General features: G+C 37.1%; 2 protein-coding genes across 4 annotated transcripts in view; one reads left to right on the top strand and one right to left on the bottom strand.

The window, feature by feature from the left end:
• Positions 1 to 12024, bottom strand: part of step (cytohesin steppke) — a 30046-nt gene extending 18022 nt beyond the window's left edge. Inside the window, exons 1-2 of one of the 2 annotated variants that reach the window (XM_020953717.2) lie at positions 11717 to 12024; positions 11053 to 11126 (exon numbers count right to left, since the gene is read on the bottom strand). In XM_020953717.2, coding sequence (XP_020809376.1) covers positions 11053 to 11126; positions 11717 to 11795 — 153 coding nt within the window. In that variant the 5' untranslated portion in view covers positions 11796 to 12024. Of the gene's footprint in view, positions 1 to 5124; positions 5559 to 11052; positions 11127 to 11716 lie in introns of those variants that run through there. The other variant, XM_020953715.2, reaches the window with a different exon arrangement.
• LOC110185045 (activator of 90 kDa heat shock protein ATPase homolog 1) lies at positions 11960 to 15222 on the top strand. 2 transcript variants are annotated; one of them, XM_086832146.1, is made up of 5 exons: positions 11960 to 12214; positions 12397 to 12747; positions 12820 to 13462; positions 14128 to 14263; positions 14772 to 15222. In XM_086832146.1, the coding sequence occupies exons 2-5, from the start codon at positions 12600 to 12602 to the stop codon at positions 14913 to 14915; spliced, it is 1071 nt and encodes a 356-aa protein (XP_086688272.1). In that variant the 5' UTR covers positions 11960 to 12214; positions 12397 to 12599; the 3' UTR covers positions 14916 to 15222. The 2 variants fall into 2 exon arrangements, with proteins under 2 accessions (XP_086688272.1, XP_020809356.1); XM_020953697.2 differs by lacking the exon at positions 11960 to 12214 and having other exon boundaries at positions 12367 to 12747.
• The last annotated feature ends 3493 nt before the right edge of the window (positions 15223 to 18715 follow it).

Genomic DNA, 18715 nt, shown 5'->3' with positions numbered 1-18715 from the left:
AAAGAAACATATTTAAGTTCACATTCAAATCTTCTACTCAAAAGCTCCCTTATATATCATTTATGAACATTACTTAATTACATTATTTAAGTTTCTCAGTTTGTGTTTTCGAGTTTTAAGCAATAAACACTACGATTGTAAGATTGTAATTGTAAAATAAGTAAATAAAATGAAACAATATAGCAAATAGCCAAGGCACGAGTAACAAATTCCACAAATACAATTAACCGAATGTGTGCAAGTCAAATAAAAAACAAAACAACTAAACAACCCAAAGGAAAAACAACACAAAATAAAATGGCAATAAATTAATTTAATGGCAAAGAAGACAACGGAAACACGGACAAGTACAAAAGTGAAAAAATCAAGAAGTAACTGAAGCTGCTTTAATTGCTCGCCTTGGCAGGGGGACAAAGTTTAAGTACATTGGAAAAATAAAAGCAATTGGTAATATTTATAGGGGCATTGATCAGTCATCGACCTTTGTTCGCTCAAGTTGACAAAAGACATTTTCCACGGTCCCTGCACAGTAGTCAGAAGTACGCAAAATGAAGACATAAACTCTTAGGTTGTCTCTCAAAGAGATCGATTTCCCATTTTATTTGTTCAACCGATGCTTCATTTGAAAATAAAATTCTTGCGACCATAAAAATGGAATGGAAAATACATCAAAATGTTGATGGTTTTAGCGCCATATGCATGAAAATATTTCCAACCACAAACCGAAGTATTCTTTCGTCCTGCTCGCCCTTTCCGGACTCCTTGCACGCGTAAGCAAGTCGAAAACTAAACATTTCCAATCGGGTTTTGGGTAAAATTAGCATTTCCCGACGCCGCCTGGCAGCAGCTGGTCGCGTGTGTATGAGAAAGGAGCGCAGGACCCGGCTTGCCGTTTCCATTTTACTCTACCAAAGCCAATGATACTTCCAGGTCTGAGTTGCTAGGACTATGCATTGTATCGGACTAATAATTATTTCAATGAAATGTGCTTAGTTTATAACTAGCCCTTTCAAATCGATATACTCTTTAACTAATTTAATTCCCCACTCAAAAAGCTTTCAAAATGATTCGATAAGGGTATTGTGACCTGGCAATGAGTCATGTAATTAGCAAGACTATTATTAAAATACATATTCTACATAAAATGCCCTTTGGTTGATTTCACTCTCTGAAAGTGCACCACTCAAACTTGCCTCCAAATTGCCACCCAATCCTAGCTAGTCTGTCTGGCGACAGGAGCAATTAACCAGGGTCAGGACAGAAGGCTGTGCTGAAGGGCTGACGGCGTATAAAAACGCCTCGCCTTGCCCTTCAAACTGCTGGGAGAGAAGTATTGTTACAGTACCCAGCCAGGTTTTTATTGTCTGCCAGGGGCACAGATGCATACACAAAGTATCTATGTATCTATGTATCTATATATTGCGTTAAAGGCGGGAGGAATTGGTTCTTTGGGACTGAGGGTACGTCAGTCTGGCTAGAGATAGGTTACGTGCCGTGTCCGTGGGCTATTAAATTAAATATACTCTCCCTTTGATGGCCTTTCCCGACTTTATGAATTTATGAAATGAGGAGAGTTTCCCTCTCAGTTGTTTTAGTAAGTACAAGCCCGGAGCGTTGATGATATTCCAAGTAATCTAACACTAGCAATTACACTTTCACGCTGCCTAATCATATGTGTTGAAAAACACCTGCTGTGCGAAAATGAATCACAATCGCAAGTTCGTGTTTGCTGCGCACATTTTGGATGCAATCGTCGCCCCACAAACCCAAAGTGCAATGAGATCTCATTGCCGACTTTTTAATTGATTTGCAAGTGCGCAGTAGTGTTTGCGAAGGGAAATCCACAATGTGTTGACGCCTTTGACTGGCCAACCGATCTGCAACTCGATGCAAATTGCTTGTTGTTTTGATGCCAGTTTTAGCGAAAAACTAGGAAAATATTCAAGTTCAAAGTGCAAAGATATTTTTGCTTTTTGGTATGGCTAAAACAATAAGTCAAACTACTATCTTTGATTTGCTACAAACTGCATTAAAACACAAAGTTTAAACAATGATTTTCCTTTGCTATAATAATTGGTTTTATATTTCAGTTATCTATTAAAAAGCATATTAAAAAATTCAGGTTTTAACGATGTCTTTGACATGGTTTGAAAAAGAATAAGAAGGTCGGGTAACCTAAGCCATTTGCTAAATATTTAAGCTTTTACTATTTACATTTATCCAAGCGCAAGTTTCAGTACTGAATTTTCCTTGAACGCAAACACAGCCACAATACTCATATTGCTGACTCAAAATATCAAATTTTTGGAAAACTTGCCGTCTGAAAATTTGAAGCGTCTCGACAGTGTCACACAGACTGTTTAAATTACACGTTTTCGAGGTGGCTTTTTATATATCTGGTTTATCTCTTGAAATAGGCTGGGTTTCGGGTTTTGGATTACCAGTATGGGAAACGATTCCTGGCTCGCAACATATCATAAATGTTTGTTTTATGCGAAGCAGAAGCACACATTAAAAGGTATATTAATTAAAGCATTCTTAGGTCTTAGTAAGTACGAGTTTTAAACTCTCCAAGTGTTGGGTTGTATTTAATTATCAAGTTCTCTTATTCGAGGGCACACCTTATTCATTTAACAAATATGTAATTTCGAACAATATTCGGTTGCCACGGAAATAATGGTTAGCCTTTTTGCACACCTGCCGATTTCTACACATATTGAGGTGGTCCCCCCCCCCCAGTTTCTGCCTCACGAACCACACGTGCCCGATCTGGGGATAATGGACATTTTAACAAAGCGACCGTAGGTCGGTTCCTAGGACTACCACGGACTGTCTTGTCGTGCATTTGCATTAAATGTACACAAGTATGTACATATGTATATAAATGCAATTATTTTCGCACATGCAAGGCGCAGAGCGACCCGGGGCAAAGCGAATTAAGACCGGGACGCATGTTTGTTGACAATTAATGCCTGGTTTTTCTTGCAGCTGAAACTGGGCGGTGTCTCTGGTCTAAAATTGGCGTGTGTGCAGTGTGTATGAACCCAATTTCGCAAGTAATTTCCGCATTTCTCGGACTGACTGGCAGGCACAAGAATGAAACCGAATAATAAGCCCCGGCGAAACTATAAAACTCAGCTCTACGTCATTGGTCAGTGGTCAGTGGTAACCCCTTTTGTGACCAGAACCTAAATTAACGCATCCGCTGAGGCATGAGCTGCACAGCTCTTCCCCTTCGGTGCAGCACAAACAAAAACAAAAACAATATTCCAATCATGCATTTGGCCTCCGATGCACTGAACTCTTCTTCTCTTAGGGCTCCGGTAGCTGCCTTTTCATCTTCATCATCCTCATCGTCATTATCATCACAGAGCCAAGTTGATTATTATGTTATGTAGTCGTGGTTTGCCTGGGTGGCACTTTGATGCCTTCTTTCCACTCGCCTTACTTCGGTGGCAGAGGTTATTATCCCCTGATTAACCGCAACTCTGATGCTTCTCTACTTTGTCTTTAAAATGGTTTCAAATTGGCATTTTAAAAGGCGAAAGTACTCTTTATAAATACTTTGCAATTATAGTCTCACATCAAAACGTTAACACAGTAAAACAGTAAACTCTTTATGCGAATATGTCATAACTATGGATAAAATATAGTATTTTATCGGTTGACGAGATTCTAAGAACTGTGTGCATCACGTATTCTACTTTTTGCTACTTTTAGCAGATTAGATACCAGGATAATCGTTTGAGTGCCAACTTCCGGCCTTCTCATGTGTATGTTAAATATTTATTTATTTCTACTATCAACATGAGATTAGATTGAAATGATCAGGCATGATTCTTGCTTAACCGCCACTAAATATTACACATTATTGTGTTTCCTCAGAAACAACTTCTCCTGCAATACAATTTTATGTTGTGGAACGTTGGAAGCAATAAAGGACAAAACACCAAATTATTTCAGTGTCAAGTGGAAAAGTATTGATTTTTTGTTAGCATTTTGTTCGAAAAAGAAAACACTCGCTCCGCACAATGCGAAATAACTTATTTTGGCCATTCGCCCTGTGGACGGAATACTGTATATTGGCCCAAAACAGCAACGGACTCGGAAACGCGCGCCGCCATTGCATTCTTGGCACCATCGCCACGAAACGTTGGCAGCTCGCATCCGACCCATTCCCCCAAGGCGTACATACAAATATACATATATTTATATATAAGTATAGCATGACCCAAGTTGACTTGTAGTTCTGTGTGTTTTTTGGCATGTTTCATTGGCAGGCGCGCTTAAAATATGCAGAATAAGTCGCGCAGCAGGTGGAAGGGCTGCAAATTGAAGGATGGATGAGGAAGGAGCAGGAGGGGCATCTGGTGAGGTACTACTGTACACTACACACCTATTTTTCAATTGCTCCCGTGCGGCATTTTATTGTTCACTCGCCTGATAGAATAAGTACACAGCACCACCTACATATCTCGAGCAGGAGAAACCCTTTTCCTAAACTACTACTGCAATGCCAATCTCGATTTGTATTTATTTGAGGCCTAACTTTGAGCCAGTAAAGTCTTAGAACAAAATAAAGCTTCAAGCAACTTGTTCAGCAGATTTCTCTTATATTCCACACAGAAACACACTTATTTCCATGTTATTCCCACAAAACCCATAAAAAAGAATTCATTTTTTAAACAATTCAACGACAAAAGCTTGTCCATAAATGTGAATTTTTTACCACTGACCATTTAAATGTATAAAATTTCCGAATAAATTGCGTCAGAGCAGCGCACAGAACAAACAAAACCTATTGATAATTTAAGCAGAGTCCGACAATAATTGATAAAGGTAAATAAATGCCGGCACACCACACTGACGTCACGAATGACAGCAACATTTTATCAGCATTTTATCGACGGATGAGAAAATAAATATACATATTATTCAACGGCGACTATTAGTAACAATTGTCTGGCTATGGAAAACACACATCTGAACCATCTATTCTTAATAATCGTTATTAATAAATAACTGAAGGTGCGAGTGACGCGCGCTGTTTTTGTACTTGTAAATTGCTTGGCACAAAATATATGTGGGGGAAAGTGGACAATCATAAGGCTGGCATATATTTACATGGAATATTCCGATGATTCAGTCCAGCAGCTCTTTGTTTGCACTCCGTAGCTTCCTGGGCACTCTATTTACTCTCTTTATTTTCGCACTATTGAATCTGATAAGCCGACACCTTATCAATGGAATTCGGAGGCCGTGTTTCGACTCTCTGCTTTGGGCAAAATTAACTTTTGCTCATGGCTAGGCACACAATTACACTACCACTCATTTTCTTAAAATATTTTTATTTTATAAATATTATAAATTTCTGGCATTCCACTTTCTATATTGTATTTATATATAAATTTTTTTATTTTTATTTTTTTTGGCACTTTGTCACGGGAGAAAGCAAACAAAACGCGAAAAGAAAAATTCAATTTTGCTACCAGCACGAAAGGCCGCGCAATCCGAACCGTGTCTTTCAGAGAATAAAAAAATATATAAATATATCAAAATACCAATATATCGATACTTAAATCGATGTTGCGATACTATTTTATATTTTTTGATATTTTCTTTTTGGTCACTCTGAATGTTATTTAACATTTTACACCTTATGCGTCTTTACACATTTACAGATACATGATGTAGAATTCTCGCCTTTGAGGTAGAATTCTCATGTAGAATATAAAATTCTTTAAAAGATCTCCTTCCATCCAGACAGAAAGTGCGTAAATGAACAGAATTTTTCCCGTAGGCTGTCGGACATCGGGCAAATACCAATATATCGATATTTTTTTATTTTTGTTTTCTCTTATTTTCTTCGCTCTTCGACTAAGAGAGGAGCTCCGCACAGCTGACTTCCCATCAGCGTTACAACAAGTGGCTCTAAGAGAACAATACATTAGGAAACATGTGGAAACTCATTGAATGAGCGCGAAATGCGAATGAGATGAGCTGTTAAAGCCGGTAGAAGAATAATACAATTAAGAAACAATTTCTAGTTTTAAACATAGAGGGAAGTAGAAACTCAGACAGACAATTGAATGCAAAAATTAGAACATCGATACACATTTAATATTCTACCTCAATCACAAATCGCTTATTACCATCCAATTGTAAAATATATTAATATATATTATGTATTTGCCTAATGGGTTTTTACAACACACACGCAATTTAGTTAAATGAGCCGCCAAAGTTGCAATGGTACATTGACATGGGAGGAAGTCGTTATCATTTAGCCTGCTCCTGTTTTTGCATAATCACATAATATTGAAACACGTGAGAACTAAGAGAACCCATTTGCATGCAGACGCCATAAACCGCAGTAGTTGTCCCGTCCCGTCCCGTCTACCGTTTCACCGTTCCCTACCGACCGTTTTCCGTTACTTGTACCACTTTTCATTTGTGTTTTGTGTTGGCTCTGACTTCGATTAGTTTCCCTTGGCCATTGTTCAGGGTCTAGAGAGGTGGGAGCAGCAGGACAGAACAGAGTAATGGCAGTGCAATGGCCATTGTTGCCACTCGTTCCCAGTCCGAGTCCCTTCCCGTTCCTTTCCCTTCCGTGTCTCGCCGCTTCTCGTCCTGTCCGTTCATAACCTCAAAGCAGACAACATAAATCAAAGGCAAATTTGCACTTCAAGTGCGCTTTCAATAAGTTTGCCTCTTTGTTCATGTTTTGTTTATGCTGCCTTTGCTGTTGCCCGTAAATCATAATTTAGAGCTTTGGCGGAGGGGTTTTGTTAGGGAATCTAATACTTAAAAACATGTAACTTTAGAATTTAAAAGGTGAAGAACAGTGAAAGTACAATTACTAACAGAGACTCCACTGAAATTTTCTGGATAAAAAGAAGACATAGAAGCTGATTTGACTGATTTGCGCTTTGCCTTTTTATCGTTAAAGAAAATTTAGTATGATGGTCAATTAAGGATACAAAGAGACGAAAAACCAGCCGGAGAAATTTTATAAGAACAAATCTTTAAAAACAAATTTTCTCATTCTTCACTTGAAATCTTTTTTCCCAAACCGAATAAAGTTTGACAGCAGGTCTGGGTTCCTGTTTTCTTTGACGGGATTTTATCTGACAGCGTAATTTTGAATCGGAATTTTAGAAACAGGTTCAGTAGCAAGTAAATGGCGAAAGTTAAGAGGAACATTCTAATTCTCGTATATTTTAGCAAAAACAACATTTATTTCCATCATCCACAGCTGCCGCCCATGAAAGGGAAGCGTAGCGTCTTATCAGTTCAGCCGAGCCAACTGATATAAGAAGTTAATTATGCAGGCGTACCAAATCGAAGCGCACGATGACTTCTGGGGTCGTCAATGAGTCCCTCAAGTAACATACTCTGATAACTGTGGAATGTCGTGAGTCACCTAAAGGCAATATTAAATATTTGCACTGGGAATTGAGTTCATAATTTCCGAAGCACTTTGTAAAGTATTTCAAAAAGTGTTCACAGACAGATGGTGATATTTCTCTTTATTATATACGCAGTAACACGAAAATTGAACTTTTACGTTTAAAATCGATTTGTCTTGAGTAAAATAAAATATTCTTCGAAAAAAAAACTTGACATACGTTTTACATTTCTTACAAGCATGCGGTGGCGACCTCTACCAATGCTATCACTTCCAACATTTCTAAAATTTGTCCAAAATCCCAAGTGATGGCGCCACTGCATAAAAGTGATACTTGCAAGGAAATATAATCATACGGGTGTTATTTTTGAAAAATTTACTTATCTTTATTATTATTTATATTTATCTATCTATCGTAAGGGAAATCAGTTGTAGATTTACTTTTTTCTAATTGTGAGTCTCGAAAAATAATGTATGTATGTATTCTGTCAAATATTTTATTACTTTGCAAAAAGATCAGAAGACGAAACGTCAATGAATATAAAATTGAAAATAATGTAGGGTTCATTCCAAGGCTTAAAATTGATTGTTGTAGATGATATTTTATTTAATTACTATACTTCCACATTAAATTAGCCACACAACGTGCGTGTGTGTGTACTCCTCCTGCCCAGTTTCGTTGGAAAATTTATTGCTGCTGCAAGCCAAGCAAATTCGAATGCCACACAGCACCATCCAAAAAACGCAACCCAAGTTAACCCAAAACCTGAACTCAGCTAATTGCTGAAAAATTGAAACTAAAACCCGACAACCTGGATTCAGGAGCGAATTAATAGGGAAGAGATTTGGTAATTTATGCGTACGCGGCACAAGCGAGTTCAGGTAGTGAGGGCAGAATTTAGGTGTCAGTTGTAGTGCCAGGTAAAAATTATATAGTGGGATAGGTCAAAGCGAGGGGACTTTCTTACAATATGCTGTATAAATCATACATAAATATACATAATTTGCCGGAATTTCACGGACTTAACAGCTATTTCGAGGGAAAATATAGGATCTGGCGATTGAATATTGGATTAGCGGTGATTCAATAAAGGAATTGTTTTCATACCCTTACAGGGTATTATTATAATTTAATTTTAGTTATTTCCTGAATTATAGTTTTCATTTACAATTATAAAATAATGTTTCTTTAGTTAATCAATATCAGTAGGGTAAATCTTATAGCTGCCTTAGGGGAATGTTTAGGAAAATGTCAAAATGTAAATGAAAACTATACTTATTCAAATGTAATGAACATTTTAAGCATATAATATAATTTCGGATATAACTGTGACATACGATTTTAAAATATTTTAAAATGGATCATAATCGGACGATTATATTATACCTAGAAAAAATAAAACTACGCGTGATTATAAATGATAAAGGTTTCACATTTATCAGTGACTCAATTGCAAACTACAAGGGTATACAAACTTCGGACTCCCACATCTCTTTCTTTATTTTGATAATTGAACAATGCTAATTTTGGAATGGTTATTTAAACGTCTCGGACAAAAGGCTATCTCTTTCTGCTTTCAGGTAACAGGAACACTGGCGGCTGAAAGCTGATCTGCTCTGAAATGATCAGCTTCTTTAAAAAGTCAGCACTAATTTTAGTTCTCAGCCAGGAGTGCATAAACTGCTTATTTTTAGGGGGATTTGCAATATTATGTGACAATTACAGATATCTAAATGATGGAAATTTCTTTGTCCAACACTCACCATAGATCTAGACTTTCTTAATATCTTACGAAACAAGAACTTGTACATAGCACTGCACAGTAACAACGGTAATAACTTTGTATTAAATAATAAATAACAATTTTAACACCTAAGATCACGTTTCTTATGACAAAGTCATAAATGCACAAAACCAGATATCATGTCATCATACGGAAACTTAAATGATAACAATTCCTCAATAATTGGCACCAATCAAAAATCCACTTAACAGCACTGAGCGTGGTTTTTGTGACGAAAGGAAACGACCGGGACTGTCGACATAGAAACAAAGGTATGTATTTACTCCCGCGAATCGTCATTGATGACTAAGAGGCAGTCGCGGAGAATTGTGAGAGATTATCTGAGTATTCACGATGTATTCGGTGGACGGGAGCGAACTACACGAAAAGCAGGTAGACGACAAGATCAGAGGACCAATGTCACGTGACTTTGACACACTACCAACACTCTTACTTGGATATATGCTTGCATTAAATTGTTAATAAACTAAACTAAAACTAGGCAAACGAAAAATATTCTTATTAGGGATCTAACCCTCGTTTAAATAAATCCATTCCTGGTTAATCTGTTGTACTGTTTAAGTTTTTCATGTGCAATATATGTATAAATGTATGTGTTAATGCAGAGTATGCGAATTGTTTTGTTTTAACAAAGACAATAATCGACAATGACAAACGGCTGCAAAGTAAATGTCAACCACAAAAGTTCAAAGATGAAAAACTGACTATAAAAAACGTGGAGGCAAACCAAACATCACAATAACGGTACATACACCTATATTTCACTGATCATTAAGCAGACAAGTGTGTGAATACTTTTATCGACCAGTGCCAAATGATAGTGAGGAAATGTCAACACGAAAGCAGTTAAAGAAGAATAGAAACAGAAGTACCGCTAAAAGTCATATTAAAGACAATACTATAAATTTACAACAAATAAATGTGGTCTGGGCTAATTGGACAAACCGAAAAAGGTTCGAGAGTAGTTCTGTGAGTAGTAGAAAAACAAAAGCAGATGCCAATAATGGACAGGTTAGAAGACATCTTACCTAGTGTTGGGAATATACTTTTACTGGGATGAACGTGTTTATTAATTTTCAGTTTAACAATATTCAACTCCTTCATAGTGCTCACTTGTTCATTGCTCAGTTGCTCAGAAAATAATTTTTAATGATTATATACAGACCACTGAATACTGCAATTTAAAGATCAATAAAATACTTTAAAGTTGTCGGTTTAAATAGCTCTGCCATTGGAAGCTCAACGTGCTTTTGCAATAATTTCTCTTGTCCTGCTGGTTTCCGAAATCCTCCACACGAATCCTTAATCCCTTATGAACAATATGATAAGTTTTTAAGAGTTTTGTGAGCAAAGATAAAATTTAACAGCTGAGCAAACAAGATCAGTATTGAACATCTGAGGAGTAATGATCAAAATGAACAGAACTGAGAAGTGAACAAAAATGAACAATTAGGAGGAGGAGGAAATGTTCACTCACTCAGTTTGGTGAATAACTTTCTCTTCAACTAATCTTAACAAGTCAATTTTCATCCTAACAAAAATATTTATATTAATTGAACTACAATATGTTTTCTAACTCAGCTTAAAAGAAAACAAATTGTTAAAATACTAATAATTACAAAAATAATTATTATTATAGTACAGAACAATCAATGAAATATTTAACTTGATATTTAGTGGATGTGTTATATGAGTCATTGGGGTTGTCCCTATTTATCCACAAAAATATTATCAGAACCATTCTATAAATTAAAAAGTTCATCATTCACAATGACGGTGCCTCGTTGCATTCATCAACTTTTCGTCTTTTTTTGGGTGTGTTTTTGGTCACAAACTCACCTGAATTTCGAGTAAAAGTTCCTGCTTCCTGCGTCGCAGCTCAATAAGCAGTTTCTGCTGCTCCGGCGTTAATTCTGCAAGACGGAGAAACGAGAAACAATAAATTGGTGGGGTTAGGCCTCCATCACTATATTTTAGTTCTTTTTTTGTTTAATTTCACAGCCACAACACATTCCAGCAACACGCATGTAAATACGCCCACAGTCACAGACACACACACACACACACACACACACGCACACGTCAGCTGCATGAAGTGCATGCGCAGGAGCGAGACAGCAGCTGTTTCTGAATCAATACTCAATTTTCGTTAGTTAACGTTTCTTCTTCGCCGATTCGTTTCCATTCCGTAGCTGGAACACGCACAATGGGAGACTAATTGTGAAAATTGACTTATTAGCTCTAATTCGGCACTGCGGATTAAGCTCTATTGAAGGCCAGCAAATGAGAACGCACACACACGCACGCATCACATCACACACCTACATACATATACAAGTATGCTTTATGCTTGTTGCTTCGTTAAACTTTTTGTTTGCGACTCGCACTGGTCCACTTAAATATGTTTCTGTTTCATTAACCACGGATCACGGGACAAAGCAAAGGCATTTGCATTTATTTATCCATATCTCAGTGGCTCGCCTTGCTGATCTGATGTGTTTACCTGGCATCGAGAATTCACTCCGCCCCTTTGAAATAGCTCCATACGATCTGTTGTCGAAATTGTCCATTGCGCTTATCATTGTGGCGGCCTCACCACACACACTCTCGCGGTCAGAGCCCGAGCACTAATAGTGCATTGTTAGCAAAGAACTCAGCTAATTTCTACGGTTTTTCATTGAACAATTGAACAAAAATTACAAGTTTTTAAAAATCAACAAAAAATTCTATCGCCATTTTCTTTCAGCTCTGAACTAGCGATGTGTCAAATACCCGATAGTTACTGTGTCAAAAAATACTAACGTTTTGTATGAATGTATCGGTACCGTAAACAGAGATGCCATCCTGATGAAAATGTAATGTGGCAGACGGTGGGAGTATTGCACCGTAACGGGGGCTCAGCGAGGTCTACAAACTTTTGAAGCAATAATGAGTATTTTGATAACTAATTCTTTATTGAGTTCATATCACTTACATCTATAGAGTACGTCAGCAGTCTGAGGTATGTAATTCAGAAAAGAAATAAGATCGTATAAAACTATATTATATCGAGCTTTTCGATAACTAAAATAAGAGCAAAAAATCAACTTAAAAATCAAAGAGGAGAACAAAACATCTCTTTCCCGGAATCGTTGTAAACTAATCGATTAAGTCCCTTCACCTTGCCCATCTTTCCGATAACAGCGTAAGGTGGCAACGCCGCAATCATATGTGCGCATGTGAAAGATTTTTAATACTGTTTCAAACAGTAGAATTCTAGAAAATTCGACTTGCAATTCGGTGGAAACCGACGGAATCAGGACACTACAAGACTGCTGAACAAAAACCGCCCGCCGGCACCAAGCATTTAATTCATACAACTACCAGGGATTAAGCAGGATTCAACGATGGCTAAGTGGGGAGAAGGAGATCCGCGCTGGATTGTCGAGGAGCGTCCGGACGCCACCAACGTGAACAACTGGCACTGGACGGAAAAGAATGCAACGACCTGGTCTAAGGACCGGCTGCATCAGCTGTTCAAGGACTTGAAAATAGGCAAGTAGCACTAGCATACATTTGCGACCCGTGATTCTAACCTAAAACCCAAATCCGAACCTCAAACCGCAGGGCATAGCGACATCGAGTGTGTGGTGGACACCGTGGACAAGTGCACCGGCGAGGCCACTGTCAACAATCGCAAGGGGAAGCTCATTTTCTTCTACGAGTGGGAATTGGTCCTAAAGTGGTCCGGCAAACTGCTGAAGAACAGCAAGTTAAGCCACAAGGGCAAGCTCACCATTCCTAATCTGTCCGAGGAGAACGACCTCTCGGACGTCGAGATCACTGTGACCATTGATGAGTCCAACGACGAATCGGAGACCCTCAAGCAGTTTATGTACAACGTAGGCCGGGATCGCGTCCGCCAGCAGCTGGGAGCCTACATCCGGGAACTAAAGGAGGAGTATTCCAAGAACCTCATTCTACCAAAGAAGGGCGACGACGCCACGGGCCCAGTGGGTGCGACTAATGCCAACGTCACGGAGGTCAACAATGCCAGAAATGCTGCTCAGAAGACCTCGTCGAACACCTCGGTGTCTGCTCCCAAGGGGAACAGTTCTAGCGTTGGCTGCAAGCTAGACGTGCGAACCCTCTCGATGACGGAAGAGTTTCACTGCAACGCAAATGACCTGTACAATGCCCTGACCAAGTCTGATATGGTCACTGCCTTTACGAGAGCCCCCGCCAAAGTGGATGCTGTGCGCGGTGGCGAGTAAGTATCTTATATTTCCCTTATTTCCTTGCAGTTTGCAATTTAACGTTACTATGACAGCTATAGAACACAGTTGTTTGATTTCAATAACATGAAAAACATACTAAATTTAGGAATATTTACATATATATTTTCTATAGTTACCGATCCCTCCTTTATCACTTGGTTATATTAAATTAAAGACACACTTAATAATTCCTAAAATTAATTATTATGTTTAATAATAACGATTTTATTCCAATTTTCTAACTATTTGTCTGTTTATTTTAGTATTGTTTTTTTTTATTATATAATTGCCAAATTATAAAAACGTACATATCGCAGAATAGATGAAAAAACAAGTTGTTTTTTCTATTTTTTTTTTGTTCTATGTGACAATTTAGTCCGATTAGAATTTATCCCGATTAGAATGTATCTTAAAACTTCGAAAACTGAAAGATTAGTTTACATAGAAATTAGAAAACGCCAAAGGTTGAAACGGCATGTTGATGCCGATCATGCATATATGTACATATATATGTACTTCATTAGGTCGGACATGACTCCCTAATTGCGTTGCAAGCTTTTGACTTAAATTTTATTGCACTGCAAGGGTATACAAATGAAATAAGCTGTAAAAACTTAACTTCTCAATTCTTAATAATTAAATTTTCCCTCCACTTTAGGTTTGTTTTGTATGGCGGCAATGTGCTTGGAAAGTTCGAAGAGCTAGTGCCTGAAAAGAAAATACAGCAGAGCTGGCGTCTGAAAAACTGGTCATCTGGTCATTACTCGAATGTTACCATTGAGTTGGAGGAAACTGTAAGTTAATAGAGAATAATACATAAGCAAGGATAAGTCGCTCTTCAAATGCTAAAAGCTAAGTGGAATTTTCCCTAGGGATATAAATTCCACTATTGTGAAATCATACCAAAATCAAATTTAAATTTGAAAGATTGCAATATATGAACAAGAAACACAATATTTGTCTGCAAAATGCGGTCTTGGATATAATTACACGTGCCTCGGTGTACGGTTAATAGTATAAAATATCACAAAATAAATTAAAGAAAACAAATTAAAGAAAAATTTATTTTTAAATATTTTTGTTTTGTCACAAAACTCAAATTATTTTTAATACACTTTATACATATTCAAAAATTAGTTAAAATGTTAAAACAAAATTAACTGTAATAAGAAAATTTTTGATATCGTTACCACTAAAGGTTTTAAAATCCAATTGAGTAAAAATAAAAATTGTTCGTAATGTTACTCCATTTCTCAAACCCTTTAATGCTTACACAATTTTAAACCGTTTCCATTCTTGCAGTCGTCCAGCACGATGATGACGCTTAAGCAGACCGGCATACCCGCTTCCGAATACGATGCGATGAAAACAAACTGGTACCGGTATTACTGGCACAGCATCAAGCAGACCTTCGGATTCGGAACCTCGATCTCCGACGCCTTATAAAAGGTTCAGTTTTTTTTGTGCAGGAAGCAGCATCTGATCGAACTGGAGATTTGGTGGCGGCGGGCGTATCATTGAACGAGTTCCATTTGTATTTTACCTATTCTAATCCGAAAACTTCATTTCCACCCTTAGCTATAATTTCTGTTACAACTTTAAAGGCTTTCTTATAATCCTTAAGCTAAGCAACCATCGGCTCGCTTGCAACAGCTAAATTGGAACCACATTAACTTAAATACAATTACAAATAAGCTCACGCTTACGACATTTATTTCACACATTAAAATTTGAGAATATGAAATGTGAAAAATATAAGTTTTTTATTTTTGGATTGTGTACAAGAATATATTTGTTACAACCAACAAATACAAATCTTTTAAATACACCCTGGTAGCAGTGGCCTTAATTAATTCTGAAAATTATTTCTAGAAGATGACGGCTGAAGAGGAAGACAGGAAATATTTTGGCAATATGCTTACAATGGATGATGTGTTTTTAGATAACTAAGATTTAAGTATACAATTTTCGTAAAATCACGCTAATTTTTTTATCTTAATTTGGTTTAGAACTATTTATCGTATTTTAATAAATATCCCCGACTTCATTTCATTTATTACCCGAATCTTCTTATTTTAGTTTGATCAGTCTATAAAAAAAAACCAATAAAATCCCAAAACTAGAAATATAAAATTCTAATTGATTGCACGAAATAAGCTGTTGGCTCGAAGAAAATATATTTTTTTGAATAGTTAGAAAATTAATTTAAATTTGAATTAAGAAATTCTGATGTCGATATGCTTGATGGTTTTACCTACCTTTTATAACATATTTTTGTTTTTTTTTTATAATTTTTATGTTGAATATTGATGGGTTTGTCTCATTATTAAAGTTAGGTTAGCAAAATGTTTTCATAAATTGAATATTAAACTGTATTAAGATGTTTTCAGATATTCAACTGGTGGTGTAGCATTAGAAAACAATAATGCTTTATATACCTTATGTGGCAAAGTGGTCACAACTGGTAGAGAAACTAAAAATTGTAGGAATCACGAACCGAAAATTTATCTTAACTACACAACAGCTTACAAAATTCTGATTTGCCGATGTTGAATGCAATTGTACTTCAAAGTGTTGAGTATCAGACTGAAGTTGAGGTTTCCAGGATTTATGTATACGTTTATATACTCTCAGCCTTAAAGCTTTATGCTCCGTCTCCTAGATCGATTATGCAACTATCAAAGGCCGACGGAAGCCGTAAAAGCTCTGTAGCATGAGCTTACTATTAATGGAAAATGGCAAAACGGTCCAAGGTATTTTTGATAATAAATTAACAAAACTAAAAAAATTTCTCCAGAGTAGACACTGGAATCCTGTTGAGATAGCACAAATAACTCTAAATGAACCGAAGAATAGTAAACATTTAAAATTTTGGATAGATAAATCATGTAAACTTTATTATACTGAACGAAAATGCCTTTTTTAGGCGAGTGAGCCCGTTAAGGATGTATTCTGCCAGTACCTGGGCAAGGCTAAACATATCATATCGGATTGCCTCACGTTTTAGTTGAACTTATGTTTGTAAACAAGGCATGTTAAACCAAAAAATACGTTTTATTTATTATGATCTCAACGAAATTGCAAATTGCAGACAGACTCAAAAATAATATAATACAACGGGACTTCTTTTGTATTGTTGTATAATATTAATTGTTGATCGAGTTGCAATCTACAAGGGTATACAAAGTTTGAAACGCAGGAAAGGAGGCACCTCCGACCATATAAAGTATATATGTATATTCTTGATCAGCATCAACAGCCAAGTCGATTTAGCCATGTCCGTCTGTCTGCCTGTTCGTTTCTACGCTAACTAGTCTGTCAGTTTTAAAGTTATCTGAATGAAATTTTGTAGTTAGGCTTCTCTCACTCGTATATATGTCGGAACGGGTTGGATCAGACGACTATAAGCTATAAATTAAAAAAAAATTATAACTTATTCAGTTTTATCAAATTTGAGATATTGTCTTTTTATAATTCTCCACAATTTTGTTTAACATTTTATAAAAATCGGACGACTATACCATATAGCTGTCATACGAATAATAGAGAAATTTATACAATTAAAAATTATAGCTTTATTAATTTTCGATAGACTTTTATATTATTCTAGAATTTCGGTGTTAATTTTATGAAATTCATATTGGTGCCATACAAACGATCGTTCAATATAGAGGAAAATGCAAAACAGTGAATGTAAAACTGTAAATCTATATATATAAAAATGCTCTGTTCGTGTCTACATCCTTCATAGACTCGAAAAGTTCTGAACCGTTTAAGCCCAAATTTTTACACAACATGCGTTGAGGTTCCAGCTCGGTTATTGACTACTTTTGATGTTGATAGCTAATCTGCGGTTGCGAATATATCTATTTTTTAGCGTTTCCCCGTGCCCCTACTACTGCGCCCTCTACAAGCAAATCAAAGCATTTCCTGTCAAACATTCAAAACATATTGAAAGAAGAAATTGGAGATACAAATTTTATTTTTTGTTCAGGTTCAGTAAGAAACAAAGTCATGCCACCAAAGAAGTCGAGATTGGGTCGTCGTATTCGCAATACAGAAGCAAAAAGACGTAAGATTACGAATATGACTGACGAAGAACGGGCCTCCATCCGAGAGACGCGGCTGCGCGATGAACTTTTACTCATACAGGTTTATGGTTCGGAGGACCGATTGCAATCATATATTGAAATGTCGTCAGTTGTTTCATCAGTACATTGTCGATATGTATGCAAAAATTTAAACAACGTTTGCTGTTCCTCCGATTGAATCAGAAGAAACTTCGGTCCGAGGAATATATCCATTTGCGGGATGCTGTGATGAATGACCGTAATACAACCAACGTTGGAAAGCTCACGATTTTGGCATCCTCATACATAGGTAGTCCGAGCCACATGCATGAATATGCTCAAGATGCCCAGGCATATGTTCGTTGCTACGGCCGTCCAGACTTATTTATCACCTTCACATGCAATCCAGCTTGGGACGAGATAGTTCAGCTGTTATTTCCTAGACAATCATATAGGGATAGGCATGACATCACAGCCCGTGTTTTTAGACAAAAGCTCAAGTCACTGATGGATTTCATTGTGAAACATGGAGTTTTGGGATCTGAGCGGTGCTGGATGTATTCAGTAGAATGGCAGAAGAGAGGATTGCCGCATGCGCACATACTGATTTGGCTGTATGATAAAATTACTCCAGACGAAATTGACAATGTAATATGCGCTGAGATTCCACGGGCAGAGGTTGATACAGATTTGCATGCAGTTGTCATCAAGAACATGATCCATGGCCCATGTGGTACCCTCAACCCAAGTTCACCATGCATGGTAGACGGGAAGTGTTCCAAGCGATATCCTCGAGCATTTACAGCCAACACCGTAACAGGGGACGATGGATATCATCTGTATAGGAGACGGTCAACTGAAGATGGAGGAACTTCGGCAACTTTAAACATGAGAATTGGTGATATTGAGGTAGACAATCGTTGGGTGGTTCCATACTCAACACTATTGTCAAAATCATACAAAGCGCACATCAACGTAGAATATTGCAATTCCGTGAAATCGATTAAATATATCTGCAAGTACGTGAATAAAGGCAGCGATATGGCAGTTTTTGGTGTTCAGGCAGAAAATGGGGACAGCAATGCAGTACGAGTTGTCGATGAAATATCTCAATACCAGGCTGGAAGATACAAAAGCAGCAACGAGGTTGCATGGAGAATTTGTTCGTTCCCCATT

This window comes from Drosophila serrata, unplaced genomic scaffold, assembly GCF_035046125.1.
Source record: "Drosophila serrata isolate PLE 108 unplaced genomic scaffold, ASM3504612v1 contig_245, whole genome shotgun sequence".
NCBI lineage: Eukaryota > Metazoa > Arthropoda > Insecta > Diptera > Drosophilidae > Drosophila > Drosophila serrata.
Note: the sequence above shows the minus strand (reverse complement) of the source record. Positions and strands in the feature narration are given on the sequence as shown.

Bases quoted from the DNA above. Each gene is read 5' to 3' on its own strand.
- LOC110185045 (XM_086832146.1), top strand. From the start codon at position 12,600: ATGGCTAAGTGGGGAGAAGGAGATCCGCGCTGGATTGTCGAGGAGCGT. The intron at 13,463-14,127 runs GTAAGTATCTTA...CCTCCACTTTAG, and splicing joins GATGCTGTGCGCGGTGGCGA to GTTTGTTTTGTATGGCGGCA. The intron at 14,264-14,771 runs GTAAGTTAATAG...CCATTCTTGCAG, and splicing joins CCATTGAGTTGGAGGAAACT to TCGTCCAGCACGATGATGAC.